Raw genomic sequence first — 16,632 nt, 5'->3', positions numbered from 1 at the left:
TTTGTCTTTCTGCTCTCATCTCATCTGCAGTTTTGAAGGGGTGATTCTGCTGCTCCTGAAGGAAAAGGCTCATCAGGTTTTCACTTCTTTTGTGAAATGACAGCAAAGTAATGTTACAAGTCTAGCTTTGGTTGATGTCCTCCCTAGTTTCCCCTCTACTTGCCTCTAGCAAAAAGAGAGGCTTTGATTTTTTTTTTTAATGGGTTTTTTGGGCCTTCCATCTAGACCAGTGTCTTGTGCATCTCTGCCTCTTTATCAAGTATATCTAGAACCCTTCCCTGGGAAAAACTTTTATCTCCGAAGCAAGCAGGATTTTTTGACCCATCCTGCTGGTAATTTTAATGCAAATGATTTTCCCTGTTCATACATTTTGTATGACCTTCTTCCCCTAACAAGTTCTCTGAGTGTCTTATTGTGGGTCTTTACCAGAATGGCCCAGAACAAGGGAGCCCTTGTGCTGGAGCTTTCAGGTTCCAACACCATGCAAACAGCAAACACCAGTGCTAATAACCCCCATTAGTCTCTATACCAGGCTGCAGCCGTGGGGTCTGTCCTTTGCTTCCAAACCTCCCCTTGGGATATTAGACTTTATTAAAAATAAATAGTTACAAATTCAGTTTTACAGCTGATGGCAGCAGGGAAAAGAACAGAGGAGGTGAAAGGAGAAAGTGGAGGGTCTGCTGTCCAGTCAGGTCAGTTGTCTGTCATCCTGGCTGTGCCGTGCCAGGGAGCAGTCTGAGTGTGGCAAGAAATGGGCCCTGCCTCCTCCACCAGGTGTTTCAGGAGAGGAGCAGGATGTGTTTTTCAAGAGGACTGGGAGAACTGGGTCTGAGTCCATGGAGCTGAGCTGCTTCTGGAGGTGACAGATACCAAAAGTCAAGAGCAGGCTGTGTAGAACGTCCTTGTCTCCTACCTTCACATTTGCAGTGGAAGAATATGGATGTCATTTCTTCTTCTGTTTTATATACAAAGAGAGAGTCATGTGCAACAAGCAACAAACATGCAAGTAAACTCGTCCCTTGAGATCCTTCCCCACTCCCTCCAGGAGTCCTGAACTCTCCCTTCCATCCTCATCTTGTCAGTGCTTAGGAATTACTCCTCTCTTAGAGGTGGCCATGACTCCTAACAGCCATGGGGCCCACTCATACCAAGAGGGGACAGAAAGTCTGCTGTTGCCTCAGCAGCAGATACACTTGCTGCAGGTCCCAGTCTGTCATTTGAAGGCAGGGACTCCTGTCACCTCTCCAGAGACAAGAAACCAGGCCTGCTGCTCTCCTGTCTCTGGGCAGGAAAGGGATGCTAGTATAAGCTGCATACCCGGGAAGAGTAGTGTATCCTCACTTCTCTTCCAGGTAGTATGACTTCATGGGAAAGGGAACATATCAGAGCAGCTCCAGACCTTGATGTACTCAGGGGCTGAGAGGCAGTCACGGGAGGCATTGTTTGGTGGTCAAGGGACTTATCCAGTGTATGGGTGCAGAACAGAGGAGACTGGGCAATAGGAATGGAACGGGGAGACTGGAGGAATTAGATGGCTGACTCCCTGCGGTATGAGATTGTATCTAGAGGCAGAGTTGCCTGGAGCCGCTCCAGGTCCAGGTGGCTTCCAAAATCCATCATCTGGATGATACCTCCCTCCTCCTTGGTGCTGCCCCCTAACACCACACCCACTTCGTCGTCATCTTCATCTTCATCTTGACTGACAAGTGCCAGCTCATTCTCATAGCAGAAGGCACTGGGAGGTGGTGGAGAAGGTAGGATAGTCATCTTGCTTTCCTGCAGCTCCCGGGCTGAGCAGCAAGGTGTGCCAGCTACCTCGTAGGTCTTGTGAAAACGTGAATAATCCACTTTGTAGTGGTTCTTCTCCTCAAACACTACTGGTTCAAAACGATGACCCCAAAGGATTTCACTAGCGAGGTAAGAGCTTCGTGCCTGTGTGGTCATGGCTGTGGCTTCCACCATCCCCTCCAGAATAACCACAATCTCAAAGTTCTCCGTCTCCAGCTCCTCCTTGCCAATCCCATAGAGTGGGCTCTCCTCATCAATCTCATGAACAATAATAATGGGTGAGACCAAAAATATACGATCAAGACCCACATCATAGCCCACATTTAGGTCCCGCTGGTCCAGGGGAAGATATTCCCCTTCCTCTGTCATGTAGGGCTTGATGAGCTGGGCTCGGACATGGGCCTCCACGATGTGACTCCTCCTCAGGTTGCCCACCCTCCACATGAGGCACAGTTTGCCATCCCGCACGGAGATGACCGCATGATGGCTGAAGAGGAGGGTCTGGGCCCGCTTCTTGGGCCTTGCCATCTTGGCCATGATAGTGCCAATCATGAAGGAGTCAATAACACAGCCAACGATGGACTGGACCACAACTGCCATGATAGCCAGCGGGCACTCCTCGGTCACGCAGCGGAAGCCATACCCAATGGTTGTCTGTGTCTCCACCGAGAAAAGAAAAGCCCCTAGGAAGCTGTTCACATGCATGATGCAGGGCTTGAGGAGAGAGGGACCACCTCCCACCGCCGGTGCATTGAGGTCGCCATGGAAGAAAGCGATGCACCAGAAGAGGAAGCCAAAGAAGAGCCAGGAGGCCAGGAAGGCAGCTGAGAAGATCATAAGCATGTACCGCCAGCGCGTGTCCACACAGGTGGTGAAGATGTCGGCCATGTAGCGCTGAGACTTGTTGCTCAGGTTGGCAAAGTAGACGTTGCACTGGCCGTTCTTCTTCACAAAACGGTTGCGGTGCTTCCGCCGTGGAGCATGGCCCTTCCCGTTCCGGCTGTGCCCGTTCATGCTGCCCAGCGCAGAGACCTTGTGTCCATCCTCTTCAGTTGAGACAATGCTGTACCTGGGAAGAGGAGAAACAGGCATTTCCATATGTGAAGAGTAACAGCAATCACTGAGACAGCAAAGGCAGGAGACATGCAGGTGGATCGCAGGGCTAGAGTAACACTGTGGAATTTCACAACAGCATATTTCACTGGTTATTGCAGCATGGAGCCTCTCTGACCAAACTGGTGGAGGTCAGCTGCAATATTTGCTGAGTCTCGCTACCAGGAGGTTGTATCTAACAAAGTCCTGACAAGGCAGCAAAGCAGCAGAAGCTTGTAGCTCTGTGGTACCTTCCAGCCCTTGTGGTCAGGAGAGGAACAAATCTTTGGAACTTGACAGCAGCTGGGATAGCTGGGAAGCCTGGGAGCAAGCACCGACAGCCTGACCACATTTTGGCCCTGATATTACACAAGGCTGGGAGTTTCTATTTTCTCCTCTGCTCTGCTCACTGATTTCATGGTGTGTGCTCACAATGTTTATACATTTCCTGCACTCAGGACAATTCTGTTGCCACAGCAACATGCGTGGCTTCCAGCATCCTGCATCCAAGGCCAAAGGTGTAATTTGGAGATCAACAGCTGAAGTGCTGGCAGTTTCCTTGGCAGAAACTACACACACTTTCTGGGAGATGTTTGCCCCTCTGGCTCCCCTCCCTTGCAGGTTGCTCTGACGCTGCCCTCATGTGATGCTGTGACAGTTGCAGATACTGCTTAAAGATGTGATGGCAGAAGATGCTCTGACCACTGAGGAAATCGAGAGGGTGCATTGAACCGCCAAGACCACTTTGCCCTCATGCCTGCTGAGCTGCAGCCTCACAGGACCCTGGGAGTGTCTCCCTACCACCCCATAGTGTTAACATGTCAGCTGGAGTCCACCAGTATGGGCTTCAAGACGCCCATCCACATCTCAAAGCAAGGGAAGATCTAGTGCCTAGAGTTGTGATTCCTGGGGACATGTGACTTCTGCAGCACTGCTGGAATCTGCAATTTCTGGTCCAGCACCATGCAGTGCTTTGCTTCTCCTCAGCAGTACTCCTCCAAGCACTGCCCCTATGTACGGCAAGTTTTGGCTTGGAGAAGGAGAGAGGAGTCATACCTTGGAACAAGAAAGGGAAAGACCCTGACAAGTAATTTGAGAAGAATATACCAGAAGGTAGGCTGAAGGTAGGGGCCAGGGGGAGGCAGATGATGAGGACCAGGCCACCCAGGGCAGCAGCAGTCCTTGACAGGAGGGTTACTCACCTGTTGACTCGGATGCTGCCCATGGCTCACTGTATCGTCAGATGTCAGGGGGCCACGGGAGCTGGAATGGCACGGGAACTCATGGAACAGCACTCACATGGGACTGGGTGGCTCCGGGTTTCACCTCTGATGAGCTGGGACTGGCACTGCCATTGCAAGTGCTCCTGGGCATGTGCCTGGCAGAGAAGGACAAAGCAAAGCCCAGTCAGAGCCTCCCCTGGCAGCACCCATCACAGCCCAGAGCGGCAGGCACAGGGCTCACAACGTGCTCAGGACGGGTCTGGAGGTCTCCACGGGCACAGTGCCACAGTCTGGCTCAGGCAGCTGAGGAGCTGGTGGATGCAGACTGGGTCACACAGCCCACAGCCCCCGCCCTCCCCAACATCTACTGCCAGCAGGGGAGCAGGGCTGGCTGGTCACTGCTCTCCAGACCAAGGGCACAAGAGCTGATCAGCTCAGAGGGCCCTCACCCTGAGCCATTATATTAATATCAGAGCTTATACCAAGAGGAGAGCTCAACTAGGCTAAATACCTCACACACAAGGGCTAACAAAGCATGGGCATGCACAGCAGCCCCCGTCAGCCCAGCCTGACCCAGAGGAGATTTATTTCCAGGGTCCACATAACATCACCCTTGCTTTGAAGAAAAGAAGAATATTAAGGGGTAGAGCCAAAACCAAGAACTGATGGAAAGGAAGGGTTTAGGAGTAGCCAAGGGGAAGCCAGTTAGAGCAAACAAACCTTGCACATGCCCTGTGTACAGCGTCCAAGGAGCAGCTCAGCAGAGTCTTGGAAGGAGGTGCAGCAGATGTTATGTCTCGATCCAGTCCTCCTGGAAAGGAAGAACGAGGAAGCCAAAAACTCAAGAGCTCACCTATCTGTCTGCCCAGAGCCGCTGAGAAGTGAAATGCAGTGAAGGGGTAATGACTCACAGATTAGGAAGGGCTTTGTACACCCATGCTAATCCTGCTCTGTAGCCTTCGGATTACAGCAGCCAGTGCAGAGTGCGGGATGCAGACAGAGCCAGCTAATTTGCTTACTCCCAACCTCACTGGTGAGCAACCACTGGTTGCCAGATATGTGACAAATACAAGGATTTGGGGGTCAAATCTAAGGTTTAGGGCTGCTTGCAAGTGGTCATGCACGGATAGGAGAGAGGAACAGCAAGTGATGTCTAGGATGGAAAAGCTGGTGAGAACCATCCTTGCCTCAGTCATCAGTGCTGCAGAATGGGGCTTCATGTGTCTGTGGAAGCCCACCAGCTTTCCCCAGTTAGGAGCACAGACTGGAAAGCAGCAAGTAAGGAGCTTCAGACATCACCTCTGATGGGATGAAGTTTAACCAGCAGTTTCTCCTCCTGGTTACTGAGGCAGTTTAAGCTCTGTGGCAACATGAACATGGTTGTTCAGATCAAGGGTATTATGGGACCAGGAGAAGACAACAACCTTGTAATCCACAACTCACCACACAGAGGTTAAACAGTTGCCCAAAAATTCCCATCAGGAAAAAGCACTTTGGCACTGAACTCTGCCAGCTCCCACCCCCTCACTACCCTACAGCATCCAAGTCTTTAAGAAGGGTCAGTTTGGCTGGATACAGGAACTTTTGCTGTGTAGCTGGGTAAACCAATGGCAGAACCTGGGCCGGTAACCTGAATTAATCAGAAATGTTGATGTGATTAAGAAAGGTCACCTCATGCCCACAGATGGTCCTGCTAGGATAAAGCTATAATGTAACTCTAGTGATTACATGGTGAGTTTGAGCCACAGGCTCCCATGTGACTCTGGGAGGTGACAAAGGCAGGCAGTTTAGGTACACCTTTCTATGCCAGGCCCAGCCAGGAGAGGAAGGGCATCCTCTCCAACTGGCAGCTCCCTTAGGTAGCCTGCATACACCAAGGTCATTCTTATCCAGCACTGACACCAGTACAGGAGAGAAGGCACTCCCGCAGCTCGCATATATGAATACTTCACAGCTTCCCAGAGGTTTTTTCCCCAGCTGCAGAAACAGGTGCACAATTTCTAGAGACTGGATTTGTGGCCCGGGAAGCAGCCAGCTCCAAAGAAAGAGGAAGAAAGGAGCTTCTGTTCACTGAAACCATGTGCAACAGTATCTGGATCTCTGCTCCTCACCCTTCCCACCTCTCCAAGAAGAGGCAAAGGAAGCAGGATGAAATACAAGGGCTTTGCTCATCTCTGATTGTGGCTGGTACAGCTATGGGAAGGGATGAGCACACTGTTTAAGAGCACTGCATCCTGTGCTGTTATGCTTCCTCCTGGCTCCCACACAGGGGTTCGTGTCAGCCACAACTGTGGCACAGCCTCTTGCGCAGAGCCCACCACAGCTGGACTGTGCAGCTCAGAGCCTGGACAATGTTTGCTGCTGGTTCCACCGTGCCTGAACAGAGTTATCAGCAGCTAAGGCCACACCAGTACCTGCAACTGATACTTAATCACAAGGAAATTACTTCCACAAAGGATTAAGGCTACCAGTCTGAGCACACACATTTGAGAATGGAAAAACAAATGCTTTTATTTACAGCAAATAGCTGTGAGTGGAAGACCCATGGTCTCAGTCTGTACACTCATCCACAGAAGTCACACAGAATTGCACTCACAGGTTTTTTCTGCTTACAATTTGAGAATTTTGCTGGTAGATTCAAGGACCTCAGCAATAACAGGAAGAACCTTCATTCCTGAGGTAGGAGTTGCCTGATGGAGCCATTTGCGCCCGTTAGGAGCTTGTGGGGGTTTTGCCACACGAAATCCAAGTCGTGCTTCGCTGCTCCCAGGCAGGTCTGCTCTCAGGTTTTCGTTCTCCAGCTTATATCTCTCCAGCTGTCCTTGGAGAATAAAGATCTTCTGCTTCAGCCTCTCCATGTTTCCTTCTGCATCCAGAGCCCGCTGGGTCATTAGCTGGAGATGACACTTAGTCTGCTGGACTAAGGACTGGAGCTCTCGGGCTTCCTTCTTCCGCTCGGCCAGGTTGGTTTTCAGCTGCTCCTGCAGGCTTGACACCATGCACGCCTGGGTCTCCAAGCTGTTCTGGAAGTTCTTAAACATTCTCCTGATAGTGGCATTGTCCTCTCTGAGTGTGTCATTCTCATCCTTGAGCCTGTCGTACTGCTCCCTGAACATGCTGTATTCCCCATTGAGCAAGACATTCTCCTCCTTGAGCACAACGTTGTCCTCCCTGAGCCCATAGAACATCTCCGTGAGCACACAGTTCTCCTCCTGGAGTGCGAGATACCTCTCCTTGAGTGCCTCATTTTCATCCCTGATCACGCTGTTCTCCTCCCTTAGGATGCTGTAGGTCAGCTGCAGAGATGGGAAATCCCTCTCCCCGATGGCCTCCTTGTGCAGTGTGCGGGGCTCTGCTCCCGTGGTGCACTGTGGAGCCCCCACAGAGGGGTCACTGGCATGGGCCTGTGGGGCAGCAGCCTCTGTCTGCGACTGCTGGTCTGTGTTACTCTGGAAAGAGTCTTGGGAGACACATGGTGCCATACTGGACCTTTGGAGAGCAGGCGACCCCTGATGCCCAGGAAAATCTTGGGTCTGGCTGGGCTCTTTATCTCCAGACAAGTTGTCAGACTTTTTAAAATGGTCTTTGTAAAATGGTTCCTGAAACTTCTGACCCTCCTCCTCAAGCTCCACTTGTTCACCTTCCACCATCTTAGAGTGGCTGGGAGTTAGGAAATATGGGATGGGTTCTCCCAGATCCTCTGTCTGACTGTCATATAAGCTGTCATTGCTCTTGCTTGGGGGTGAAGAATGCGCAGAGTGGCAGGAGTACCTGAATTCGTCCCTGTCATCATCATCATCATCTTCCAAGCCTTGAGACTCTGGTAAGACGCTCACCATTGGTCCAGAGATGCCAAGTGGCCACGACATTTTTCAAGGTGCTCTGGGCTGCAGCAAGTGGGAGAATCCAAATTATCCTCCTGGAGCCCAGATCACGCAGGCCGGTGACACTGACAAGCAGTGTGCCAGCTTCTGCAGCCTCACTGATGCTTGTGGGGGAAGAGGCAGCCACCAAAATCCCTCCGTCTGTAACAGCAGGGTGTTCAGGAGGGAGTGGAGGACCAGACACCTCTACGTCTTGGCTCTGGGCAACAGCTGGAGCAACCAACATTCCAAGGTCTGTGATGTCATCGAGTTCCATGGGTGCTGAGTGGTCAGGAGTTGGGGGGGGGGTAAATAATCAGCTGCTGTCCTGGGACTGAGTTAATTTTCCCCCTTGTAGCCAAATACAGTGCTGTGTGTTGGATTCAGTATGAAATAATGCTGATAACCCATGGGTGTTAGAGTTGTTAAGTAGTGCCGAGGATTTTTCAATTTCCCATGTTCTGCCAGTGAGGAGCTGCACAAGAATCCAGGAGGGACCGTGGCCAGGACAGCTGATCCAAACTGGCCAAAGGGATATTCCATGCCAGAGAGCATCATGCCCAGTAGATAAACTGGGGGATTTATCTAAAGGGGCCAATCACTGCTCAGGGATGGGCTGGGCATCCATCAGTGGGTGGTGAGCAACTGGGTTGTGTATCACTAATTTCTCTTAGATCCTGTTAGTCTCTCTCCCACTAGTTATTATTACAATTCCTATTATTAGTTTGTTATTGTTCCAATTATTAAATTGTTCTTCTCTCAACCTGCAAGGTTTACCTTCTCTTTCTGATTGTCCTCCTGGCAGGGGCTGAGGACAGGGGGAGGGAGCCAGAAGCTGAGTGATACTTAGTTGCCAGCTGAGATTAAACCACAACAACCGCCACACCTCTTTTTGGCAGCAGGTGGATGAACTATCCTGCTGGCTGCAGAGCCGACCCCAACTTGGGGATGCCGCCAGTGGGCAGAGAGCACGTCACGAAGCCACCTGAGACCTCCAGCATGAAGGAGGGACAGGGCCTGGCAGGCAGCATGGGTCAGAGGGGACAACCCTGTCTACAGGGTACTGAGAGATTACCAGCAGCAAGTTCAGGCCACTGGCATTTTGGTGCCAGGGCTCACCCTGGGCAGGGGCGAGAGATATCACCAGTTCTTTGGCCAGAGACATCACTCCAAGCTGGATGGACACTAAGGGGTCCACATAGTGGTGCTGCCAATCTGATTCATCTCCTGCTGCCAGCTGGCACGGGGAAGTGTTAGTAATATCGAGTGTCACAAACTCAGAGCGGCACGAGCCAGTAGACAGACGAAAATAAACACACTTCCCACTCCCACCTCAACACACCCACACAGTGCGTGGTGCCACCATGGGAAGGACAGACAGGCAGGCAAGAAGCCCTGGGCTGGGGACTGCTATCACACTGGTGCTGACATTTGCATTAGCCCCCTGGAGATGTCACTGTCCCTCCTCAGCAGCTGGTGGCCCAGGGCCACCACTGACATCTCTGCCTGCAAAATAGATGCTGCCAGCTCAACAAGGCCAGAGGCCCTACCAGGAGCCCAAAACCTACGCAAACACAGTTCAAATGCCTGTGAAATGGTTTCATTGCAGCTTGAAAATCTGAAACACAAACTGGATGAGAGGGGAATGCTCAGAGACATCTCCAGAAAAAGGGGGTGACATTCACATTCTGAACAAGTGCTGCCTGTCACATGGACAAGGGGGAGGAGAGCCTAGCTGAGGACAGAGATGGAAGTCCTAGAGCATGTCCAAGGGTCTTTCTTGGAGCTTGCTCTGCTGCCTGGGACCCACAACATGGAGGAGGAAGCTGTGGGGTCAGTGGTGACTTCTGGGGAGAGGGATGAAACCACATTGGTGGGTGCAGCATGAGGCACCCTGGGAGATGCAGGATACTGCAGTCCAGAGAGATGCCTCTCCATCCCTCTGCTACCCTGTCCCTGGTGTGTGGGAATACCCATGTATTTCTATACCCACATATTCTATGGGTATTTCTGTGGAAAGCTGCTGCAGCACAGGCATCACAGCCACTGTCCTGTGGCATTGAAGCTGTCAGCCAGGTGGGGCTCCAGGGGCCAACATCCACCTCCAGCCCCACAGTGTGGGCTGCCCTGCCTTCCTTCCCAACCACTTTTCCCCTCCTGTGTCCTAGATTGAGCAGTGCTGGGGACACCACCGTGGTGCTGCAGTCATCTCCACCTTCCCGTGTGACACTGTGCTCCAGCAGCACAAACCATCACACCAGCCCACACTGCCACCCCGCTTCTGCTCTGACCCTGAGCAGGCACAGGGGGATGGGTTGTTGCTGTCCTTTTCCAGGGGATCCGTGTGCCAATAATGTCAAGGCACTTGGTGCTGACGCAATGCCTCCATTTCTCCATTCCCAGTACACAGTGCAGTGCCTCGCACATCCCAGTCTTCCTTCAGCCCCTGCCAGAGTGGATCATATACTGTCAATCCTTCCTTAAATTTGCAGTGGAAGAGTCTCATGAAACAGAACAGAAAAGTCCATGCTGAAGCACTCCCCCACTTCTCTTTTTATAACAACCATATCTGGTGCTCTGGGACGTACACTGTGAACGACAACGATGGAAAAATCCCAGGGTATTTTTACACTCTTAGTCTTTGCTTTCTTTATCTGGAGTTGTCTGGCAAATGCTTCCCTCCTGTCTGTGGTCAATACCGCAGCCGCTGGTTGCGCTCCGCTTTGTGCCTTTATCCCCATTACAGGCTGTGTATCTCTGGCTGGCTTTGAGATCGGCATCCACAGACTCAGCCTGCCAGCTCAGGCACGGTGACAACACAGCAGATGAGCCTCTTGCCTCTTGGGGGGTCAGGATGGAAACATTTGCAGCTGAGAGGGGATCTCTTTGCCTTTTTGCAGAGCTTCGCAGACCCAGAGCATTCCGTTTGTCCTCTTCATTATCCTTGTAACTCCATCTCTTCTCCTATTCCTCACAAATATTCCCAAGGTTCATGCCAGGGCTCATAAGGCAGCTCAGTGCCGTGGGGCTGTCCTGCCACAAGAGTCAGTGGCCGAGCTCCCGCTCCTCCGTGCCAGCAGGGCTGGGTGCCAGGCACTGTATGGGCACACACGAAGGCACAGTCACCGCGCAGGAGAGTTTTACCATATTAAAAAGGCAAGTGACATATGGAAGGTGAGGGGAGGAAGCTGTAATCAACTCTATACCATTTTTATATACACACTTCTGCCTTTTCGTTCAATAATTATAAATAGATTAAGTGCCAACAGTCCCCATCTGCCCCTCAAGGCATGATCCGCTGACCAGTTTCCTCTCCAAAAGAGGATTTTAGTAATGTATCTCTGCCTGGTTTACATTTTGGGATGGAGTGAGAAGGGGGGATATTTTTACCCCCCTGTGAAGCTCTGGAGCCTGAGGATGGGTAATATGAAAACAAAACAAAATGATTTGAAGTTAAACCATCTCAGTGTGTGACTCAGAGCTATTCATAGCTCCCTGAAGCCAGCTGCAGCAACGGAGCCAGAAGGATTCTGCCCGTATTATTATTCCAATTACCATCTGAATTAAAAGTTTGAGCAGTGATCAGCCCACATGCTGATGGGAGGGGGAGAGAAGAAAGCGAAGAGAGAAGGAGAGAAAGAGTGAGAGGGAGAAAAAACAGATAAAAATGGGAACCACACAAAGGTCCCCAGGATGACAAAGTCAGGAAGAGGCACAGAGAGGTGACAGCATCACCTCCTGCCTGCTCCCACACCACCCCAGTGATCCCTGCTCCGGTTGCACCGTCCAGGCAACGGCACTGCAGGAACAGCTGCCTGCTCCCCAGGATCTCGGACTAGATGGGGGATACCCCATGGTGGGGCTGGTAGGACTGGCACTGGTCTTCACCCACTCTTCTCTAGCCAAAACGGGTCTGGAGAGGACAAGATACAGAGGCTGGGGATTGGCTGAGCAGGATTGTAAGGAGAGGATGCTGCTGGTGCAGCAGCTGGGGAGAAGTTCCTTCTTGATGAGTGAGGTAGGTGGGTATTTTCTTTGTAGCTGGCGTCATAGAGAAAATTAAATGCTCAGAAGGCCCCTGGCCTTCCCTGGATGGTTTTTTGGCCAAAAGGAGCAGAGTTTTTATGGCAGCCAAGGCACAGACCGCATCCCACCTGCTCCTGAGGAAATGTGAGGACTGATGCATGCCCCAGCACCCTGCCTGCCTAAATCACAAACTAGACTCCAAAGCCTTGGTGCAAAATCCACAAGAACTGAAAAACTGAAGGTGCTGGGGTGTCCCTGAGGTCCTCACGTCCCAGGTGGCTTCAGTGTGCTCAGGTTGCCTCCTCCATCTTTCCAACATAACTGCATCAGTGAAAAGGACATCTCCTCTAAGCCCCCATTCCAGGAACTCCCTTCACTGAGCACCCTGCCTTGCAGGAGCCTTGGTGAAAGGCCATTCCCAGCAGCATCCCTGTGCCTTGGTATTTCTGCAACACAGAGTCCCTGGACAGAAGAGCTGCCCACACAGGGCCTCTTGATGGTTTTTAGCTTGTTCAAGGGAAAGGGATCATTATTAGTGCTCAGGAAAAGGCGGCCAAGGGTGGCTGACGTCATCTGCCTGCCTGCTGGGGTTGCACTCCTGACAGGGCAGTACCTCTGCCAAGCACCCAGCAAGGCAGGTGCCTGCAAATGGGTTATGGATGATGACAACAACAGTGACAGCAGCAAAGGGTGAGCAATAACCAGGGCACAGCCTGCTCTGCACCAAGACCCTGATCAAGAGAGGTGACAGCCACTGCTCCACACCCAGCTGCTGCACGAGAGCTGAGTTCCCAGCCTGGCATGGCTGCTGAGCACTAACCCATCAGCTATAGACAAAAAACAACCTCCCCCCAAACCCTTCATTGCTATGCTAAGAAGCCCAAGGAGCCCAGCAGAGTCACGATTCTCATGAGAGGGTCCCAGCTTCTCCCTTTCAGCCATGCCTGCAAGGCACCAGAAACAGAGCGGAGGGAGCATCCCAGGTAAGCTGGAAAACTGCATTCCCGCAGCAAGCGGATCAATTATTTCACTACAGATTTGTTGACCTGTATTGCTGCAGCTTGATCAGTCTTGTTTAACAAATGCATCTAGAAGATGTCAAGCCCAAGCACTGCCCGCTTCATGCCATATGGAGGACCATTGCCCCTTCCTTCACCTGCCCCCCAGCTGCCCAACAGGGCAGGGGCTGCCATCACAGACAGGATCAGACCAGGGAGAGCAGTGCAGAGTGGGACACAGCGGCTGCATTTGCACACTACTATGACTGCAATATCCCCCCCCATCTCTACAGGTTGCTGTCAGACCCCTGCTCCTCCAGCCTGCAATAGTTGCTCCCGCTGGCATCCTGCCTGCTCACCTGCCTCTCACCTGCTGGCATTCGGTGCTGCTCACAGCTTCTGCCTGGTCACCTCCACCCAGACACGAGGCTCTTTCTTGGTAGTGGGAACAATGGAGACAGGAGAGGAGAGGACTTCTGGGGCCACTGTGCCTACTCCCGTGGCAGGCACCGCCTCTTCATAATGCCATCGAGCTTTTCAGAGGGATGAAGTGCCTGTCTGTCCAGCCTCTGGGATCCTGGGTGCCCTTCAGCCCCTGTACTCACCGTGCTGCTGGCAGGGCCGATCTATACAGCTCTCGTGGGGCTTTACCCTCCTCTCTAGCAGAGTAATTTTTGACATGCACTTTCTACAAGACTACTTTCAGCTGGTCCCTCTGCGCGGGTGCTGAGGCAGGCTGCCAGCAGAAAGGGAGCAAGCGAGAGGAAAGGGGAGAGTGAAGCAGAAGGCAGGAGAAAGGAGAACAGGCAGTGGAGAGGTAGCCGGGACAACGCCAGCAGCTCATTGTACCAGTGCTGGTGCCACTCACCAGGGAGGGAAGGAGGTGAGGAGAGAGGCAAGGGGAAGTGTCAGGTCCTTTTTCTGAACTTTTCGCAGGGGACAGAATGGGGGACGCTGCCTCCCATGTTTTCACACAGCACCAGGCTCCCTATGAAGTGTTTTGAGAGAAATGTTGCCATAGAAATAAAACAGCCATCCAGATCGTGAGAGGCAAACCCTCTGCCATGGTGGTAGGGGCTGGTGCAGACATGGGCAAAGCAGCTGCAGGAGTCCCTGGCTGGCAGCGTGAGGCAGTGCCAGGTTGGAGGATACCTCGTTCTCCACTCTCTGCTCCCTACTATCCAATGACAGCAGCAGTGGTGCTGGTGCCAGGACACGGTGGTCATCTTCTCCCCAGATAAACCAGTGCGTGAATGCCAAAACTGACCCTGAAGCAAGCTGCCTGCTTCCAGGCTCCCAGAAGGACAGGCATGGAGGTGCATGGGTCTCTGGGACCGTTGGGGCAGGGTTACATGGCAGCCAGCCCACATCCCTAATCTGCCTGGTCCTTGGCACCATCTTCACTGCTGGAGAACAAGCCTGAGAGGTCTGAGGGTCAGAACCAGCTCAAAGGCATCCCCCATCTGCCCCAAGACAGAGAATCAACGTCTTTCACAAGAAGAGTCTTCAAGCCCAACCATTCCCACTAAAGCCACCTTGTTTGGGGAGGAAAACCAGTGCCAGTGCCTCCCAGGGCTCCATGTGAGTCCCCTCTGCCCTCAGGCACAGAGGCAGTGCTGTGAAGGAGCAGGAATTTCACCTGACTCGGTTTCGCGGTGCTGCGAGGCAAGCACAGGCAGCTTCACTCAGCCCTTGCCATTCACAGAAAAACGAGCGCCAGCGGGAGGCTGGGAGCCGCGTGCATGAGTAAGGGATCGATTGCTAAGACGCCAGCATCCATCTATTGATTCCTGGCTGCACTGTCGGGTTAAGCCAACCCAGTGCAATAATGAGACAGGACAGGGGAACATGCTGAGGGCAGATTGCCATTAACTGCTCCGCTTATGGTCTGCACTGATGTCAGCGCGCGGCAGGCACAGGTATCCATCACCACGTCCTCCTCCCCATTGTTGCCACCCTCCCATTGGTGATACCACCCCAGGAATGCAGCTGTTCCCAGGGTGGTGGCCAGTGGCTGAGCCTGGGGTGGCCAAGTGGCCAGAGGGACCAGTGAGGATCCATCCTGCCAGACAACTCCATCCTTCCCGCCATGTCCTCACTTTCCGGCTTTCCTTGAAAACCGTGGTGGTGGGCTGCCAGGGGCACGGACCACTGCCAGCCCCCTGTCAGCACTACACATTGGGGCACTTGATCTTGGCACCCAAATAGGGGGAGAGACAGAAGAGGAGAAAGGTGGAGAAGACGGAACCCCACTTTGCTCCGGACCAGCCCTCTCCAGCTTACCCTGTCTGTGGTCATTCCTCATCATGCCTCCTCTTCCCCACCACCCACTGTCCCCATCAGACTCATATTTCCATCCTAAGGCACATATTTCCTTTGTACTTATTATTATTGTCAGTGACCACAAACAGGGGTGATCACATACCAGGATGTCTCAAGCTTCTGTGGGTGCCACTTTTGATGGTGAATGGAGAAGGGGCATATTTGCATGTCTCCATCAAGATGTGTTCCCCATGCACCCACCTGTCCTCTCCCAGGCTCTGGGTGCCCCCAGACCCTTAGCTCACCTCCACACCTCCCACCCTCCGTGGATACCTACTCCTGAGAAGCCAAGGAGAGCACAGAGCAGGGGTAGAGGGTAGTCTTGGAGCCACATCACCTTCACCATGCATCCCCCGTGTGTGCTGTCACTGTCTGCCCTTCACAGCACAACCCCCCAAAAAGATGAATGGGAACAGGTAGAGGCCTCAGAGCCTCTGTTTGCTTTGCCACGGATGGAGTCTGGATGGGGCAGTGGGGACAGGATCTCCAGGTTCTTGGCAGAGGGATTTGACTGACTCCAGGTGTTTTGCTCACAAGAGAGGGCCTTGCAGGCTGAAGGTGGCACCAGGGATATCCGAAGCGACCTGCCAGCACCACACAAACCTGCCTGCCCATTCAAGCCCCGGTGGGGATGCTGACCTTGCCAACAGGGAGCAGAGACAGAGTTTCTCTGGCAGTTTGCTCATGGCTTCCTTCTGAACTCCTTTCACTCAAACCCAGTATACAGAAGACCCTTTGCATCGTGCCTACCCGGGGGCTATTGGACCACCAGCAGCAGGATCAGCCATGCTGGGACTAGGAATGGTGGAAGGCAGGGGAAGGAGGGGCAGGTCTGGAGCCCAAAAAGCTCCACAGGCAGTAAGAGAACACATCCACTTCAGCCCCAAGCACTTGGAAAACGGATCTCCAGCTGCATTCTTCCCTGTGAACTGTCTGGGACCATTGCCTGCATGGAGCAGGGGAAAAAGGTGAGCAAGACCCAGCCCAGGGCAAAAAGACACTAAGGAAACATGGGGAGCCGTAAAAATGAAGTTACTTGCAAAGCAACCAAAGTCAGGGTGGCAAGGGGCGGAGAGGGAAGTTGGGGAGGTTTACAGGCAGGTGCCCACCCCTGCCCCTTGGCCCGTGGCCACCCTGGTAGCTGTACGTGCATGTACCGTGCACACAGGCAACTTTATTATTCACTGGCACACTCACACGAAGCCACACATCTCTCCCTAAGTTATATTTATAGCTGTTGCTCAGAGCGAACGCAAATGAAACAATACACTATTTTCCTAAGAGGAAAAAAACCCTCCCCGATCTCATGCCGGTGAGGGG

The 16,632-nt window shown here is 52.6% G+C and overlaps 2 protein-coding genes across 6 annotated transcripts in view; one reads left to right on the top strand and one right to left on the bottom strand.

The window, feature by feature from the left end:
* Positions 1 to 568: 568 nt before the first annotated feature.
* KCNJ4 (potassium inwardly rectifying channel subfamily J member 4) overlaps positions 569 to 16,632 on the bottom strand; it is a 16,582-nt gene continuing 518 nt past the window's right edge. The window contains exons 1-4 of one of the 5 annotated variants that reach the window (XM_050323556.1): positions 13,350 to 16,617; positions 4,824 to 4,914; positions 4,083 to 4,258; positions 569 to 2,857 (exon numbers count right to left, since the gene is read on the bottom strand). In XM_050323556.1, coding sequence (XP_050179513.1) covers positions 1,528 to 2,857; positions 4,083 to 4,105 — 1,353 coding nt within the window. In that variant the 5' untranslated portion in view covers positions 4,106 to 4,258; positions 4,824 to 4,914; positions 13,350 to 16,617 and the 3' untranslated portion in view covers positions 569 to 1,527. Of the gene's footprint in view, positions 2,858 to 4,082; positions 4,259 to 4,823; positions 11,063 to 13,349; positions 16,618 to 16,632 lie in introns of those variants that run through there. The other 4 variants (XM_050323558.1, XM_050323555.1, XM_050323559.1 and 1 more) reach the window with 4 other exon arrangements.
* The window catches only part of KDELR3 (KDEL endoplasmic reticulum protein retention receptor 3), a 15,773-nt gene continuing 11,980 nt past the window's right edge, over positions 12,840 to 16,632 (top strand). Inside the window, exon 1 of the mRNA XM_050323589.1 lies at positions 12,840 to 12,975. The gene's annotated coding sequence lies outside the window, so the exon portion shown is untranslated. The remainder of the gene's footprint in view (positions 12,976 to 16,632) is intronic.

The sequence above is a fragment of the Myiozetetes cayanensis genome, unplaced genomic scaffold (assembly GCF_022539395.1).
Source record: "Myiozetetes cayanensis isolate MyiCay16 unplaced genomic scaffold, myiCay2020 scf3, whole genome shotgun sequence".
In the NCBI taxonomy this organism is placed as follows: Eukaryota; Metazoa; Chordata; class Aves; order Passeriformes; family Tyrannidae; genus Myiozetetes; species Myiozetetes cayanensis.
The sequence above is the reverse complement of the archived record's forward strand: the minus strand, read 5'-3'. Positions and strand labels throughout refer to the sequence as shown.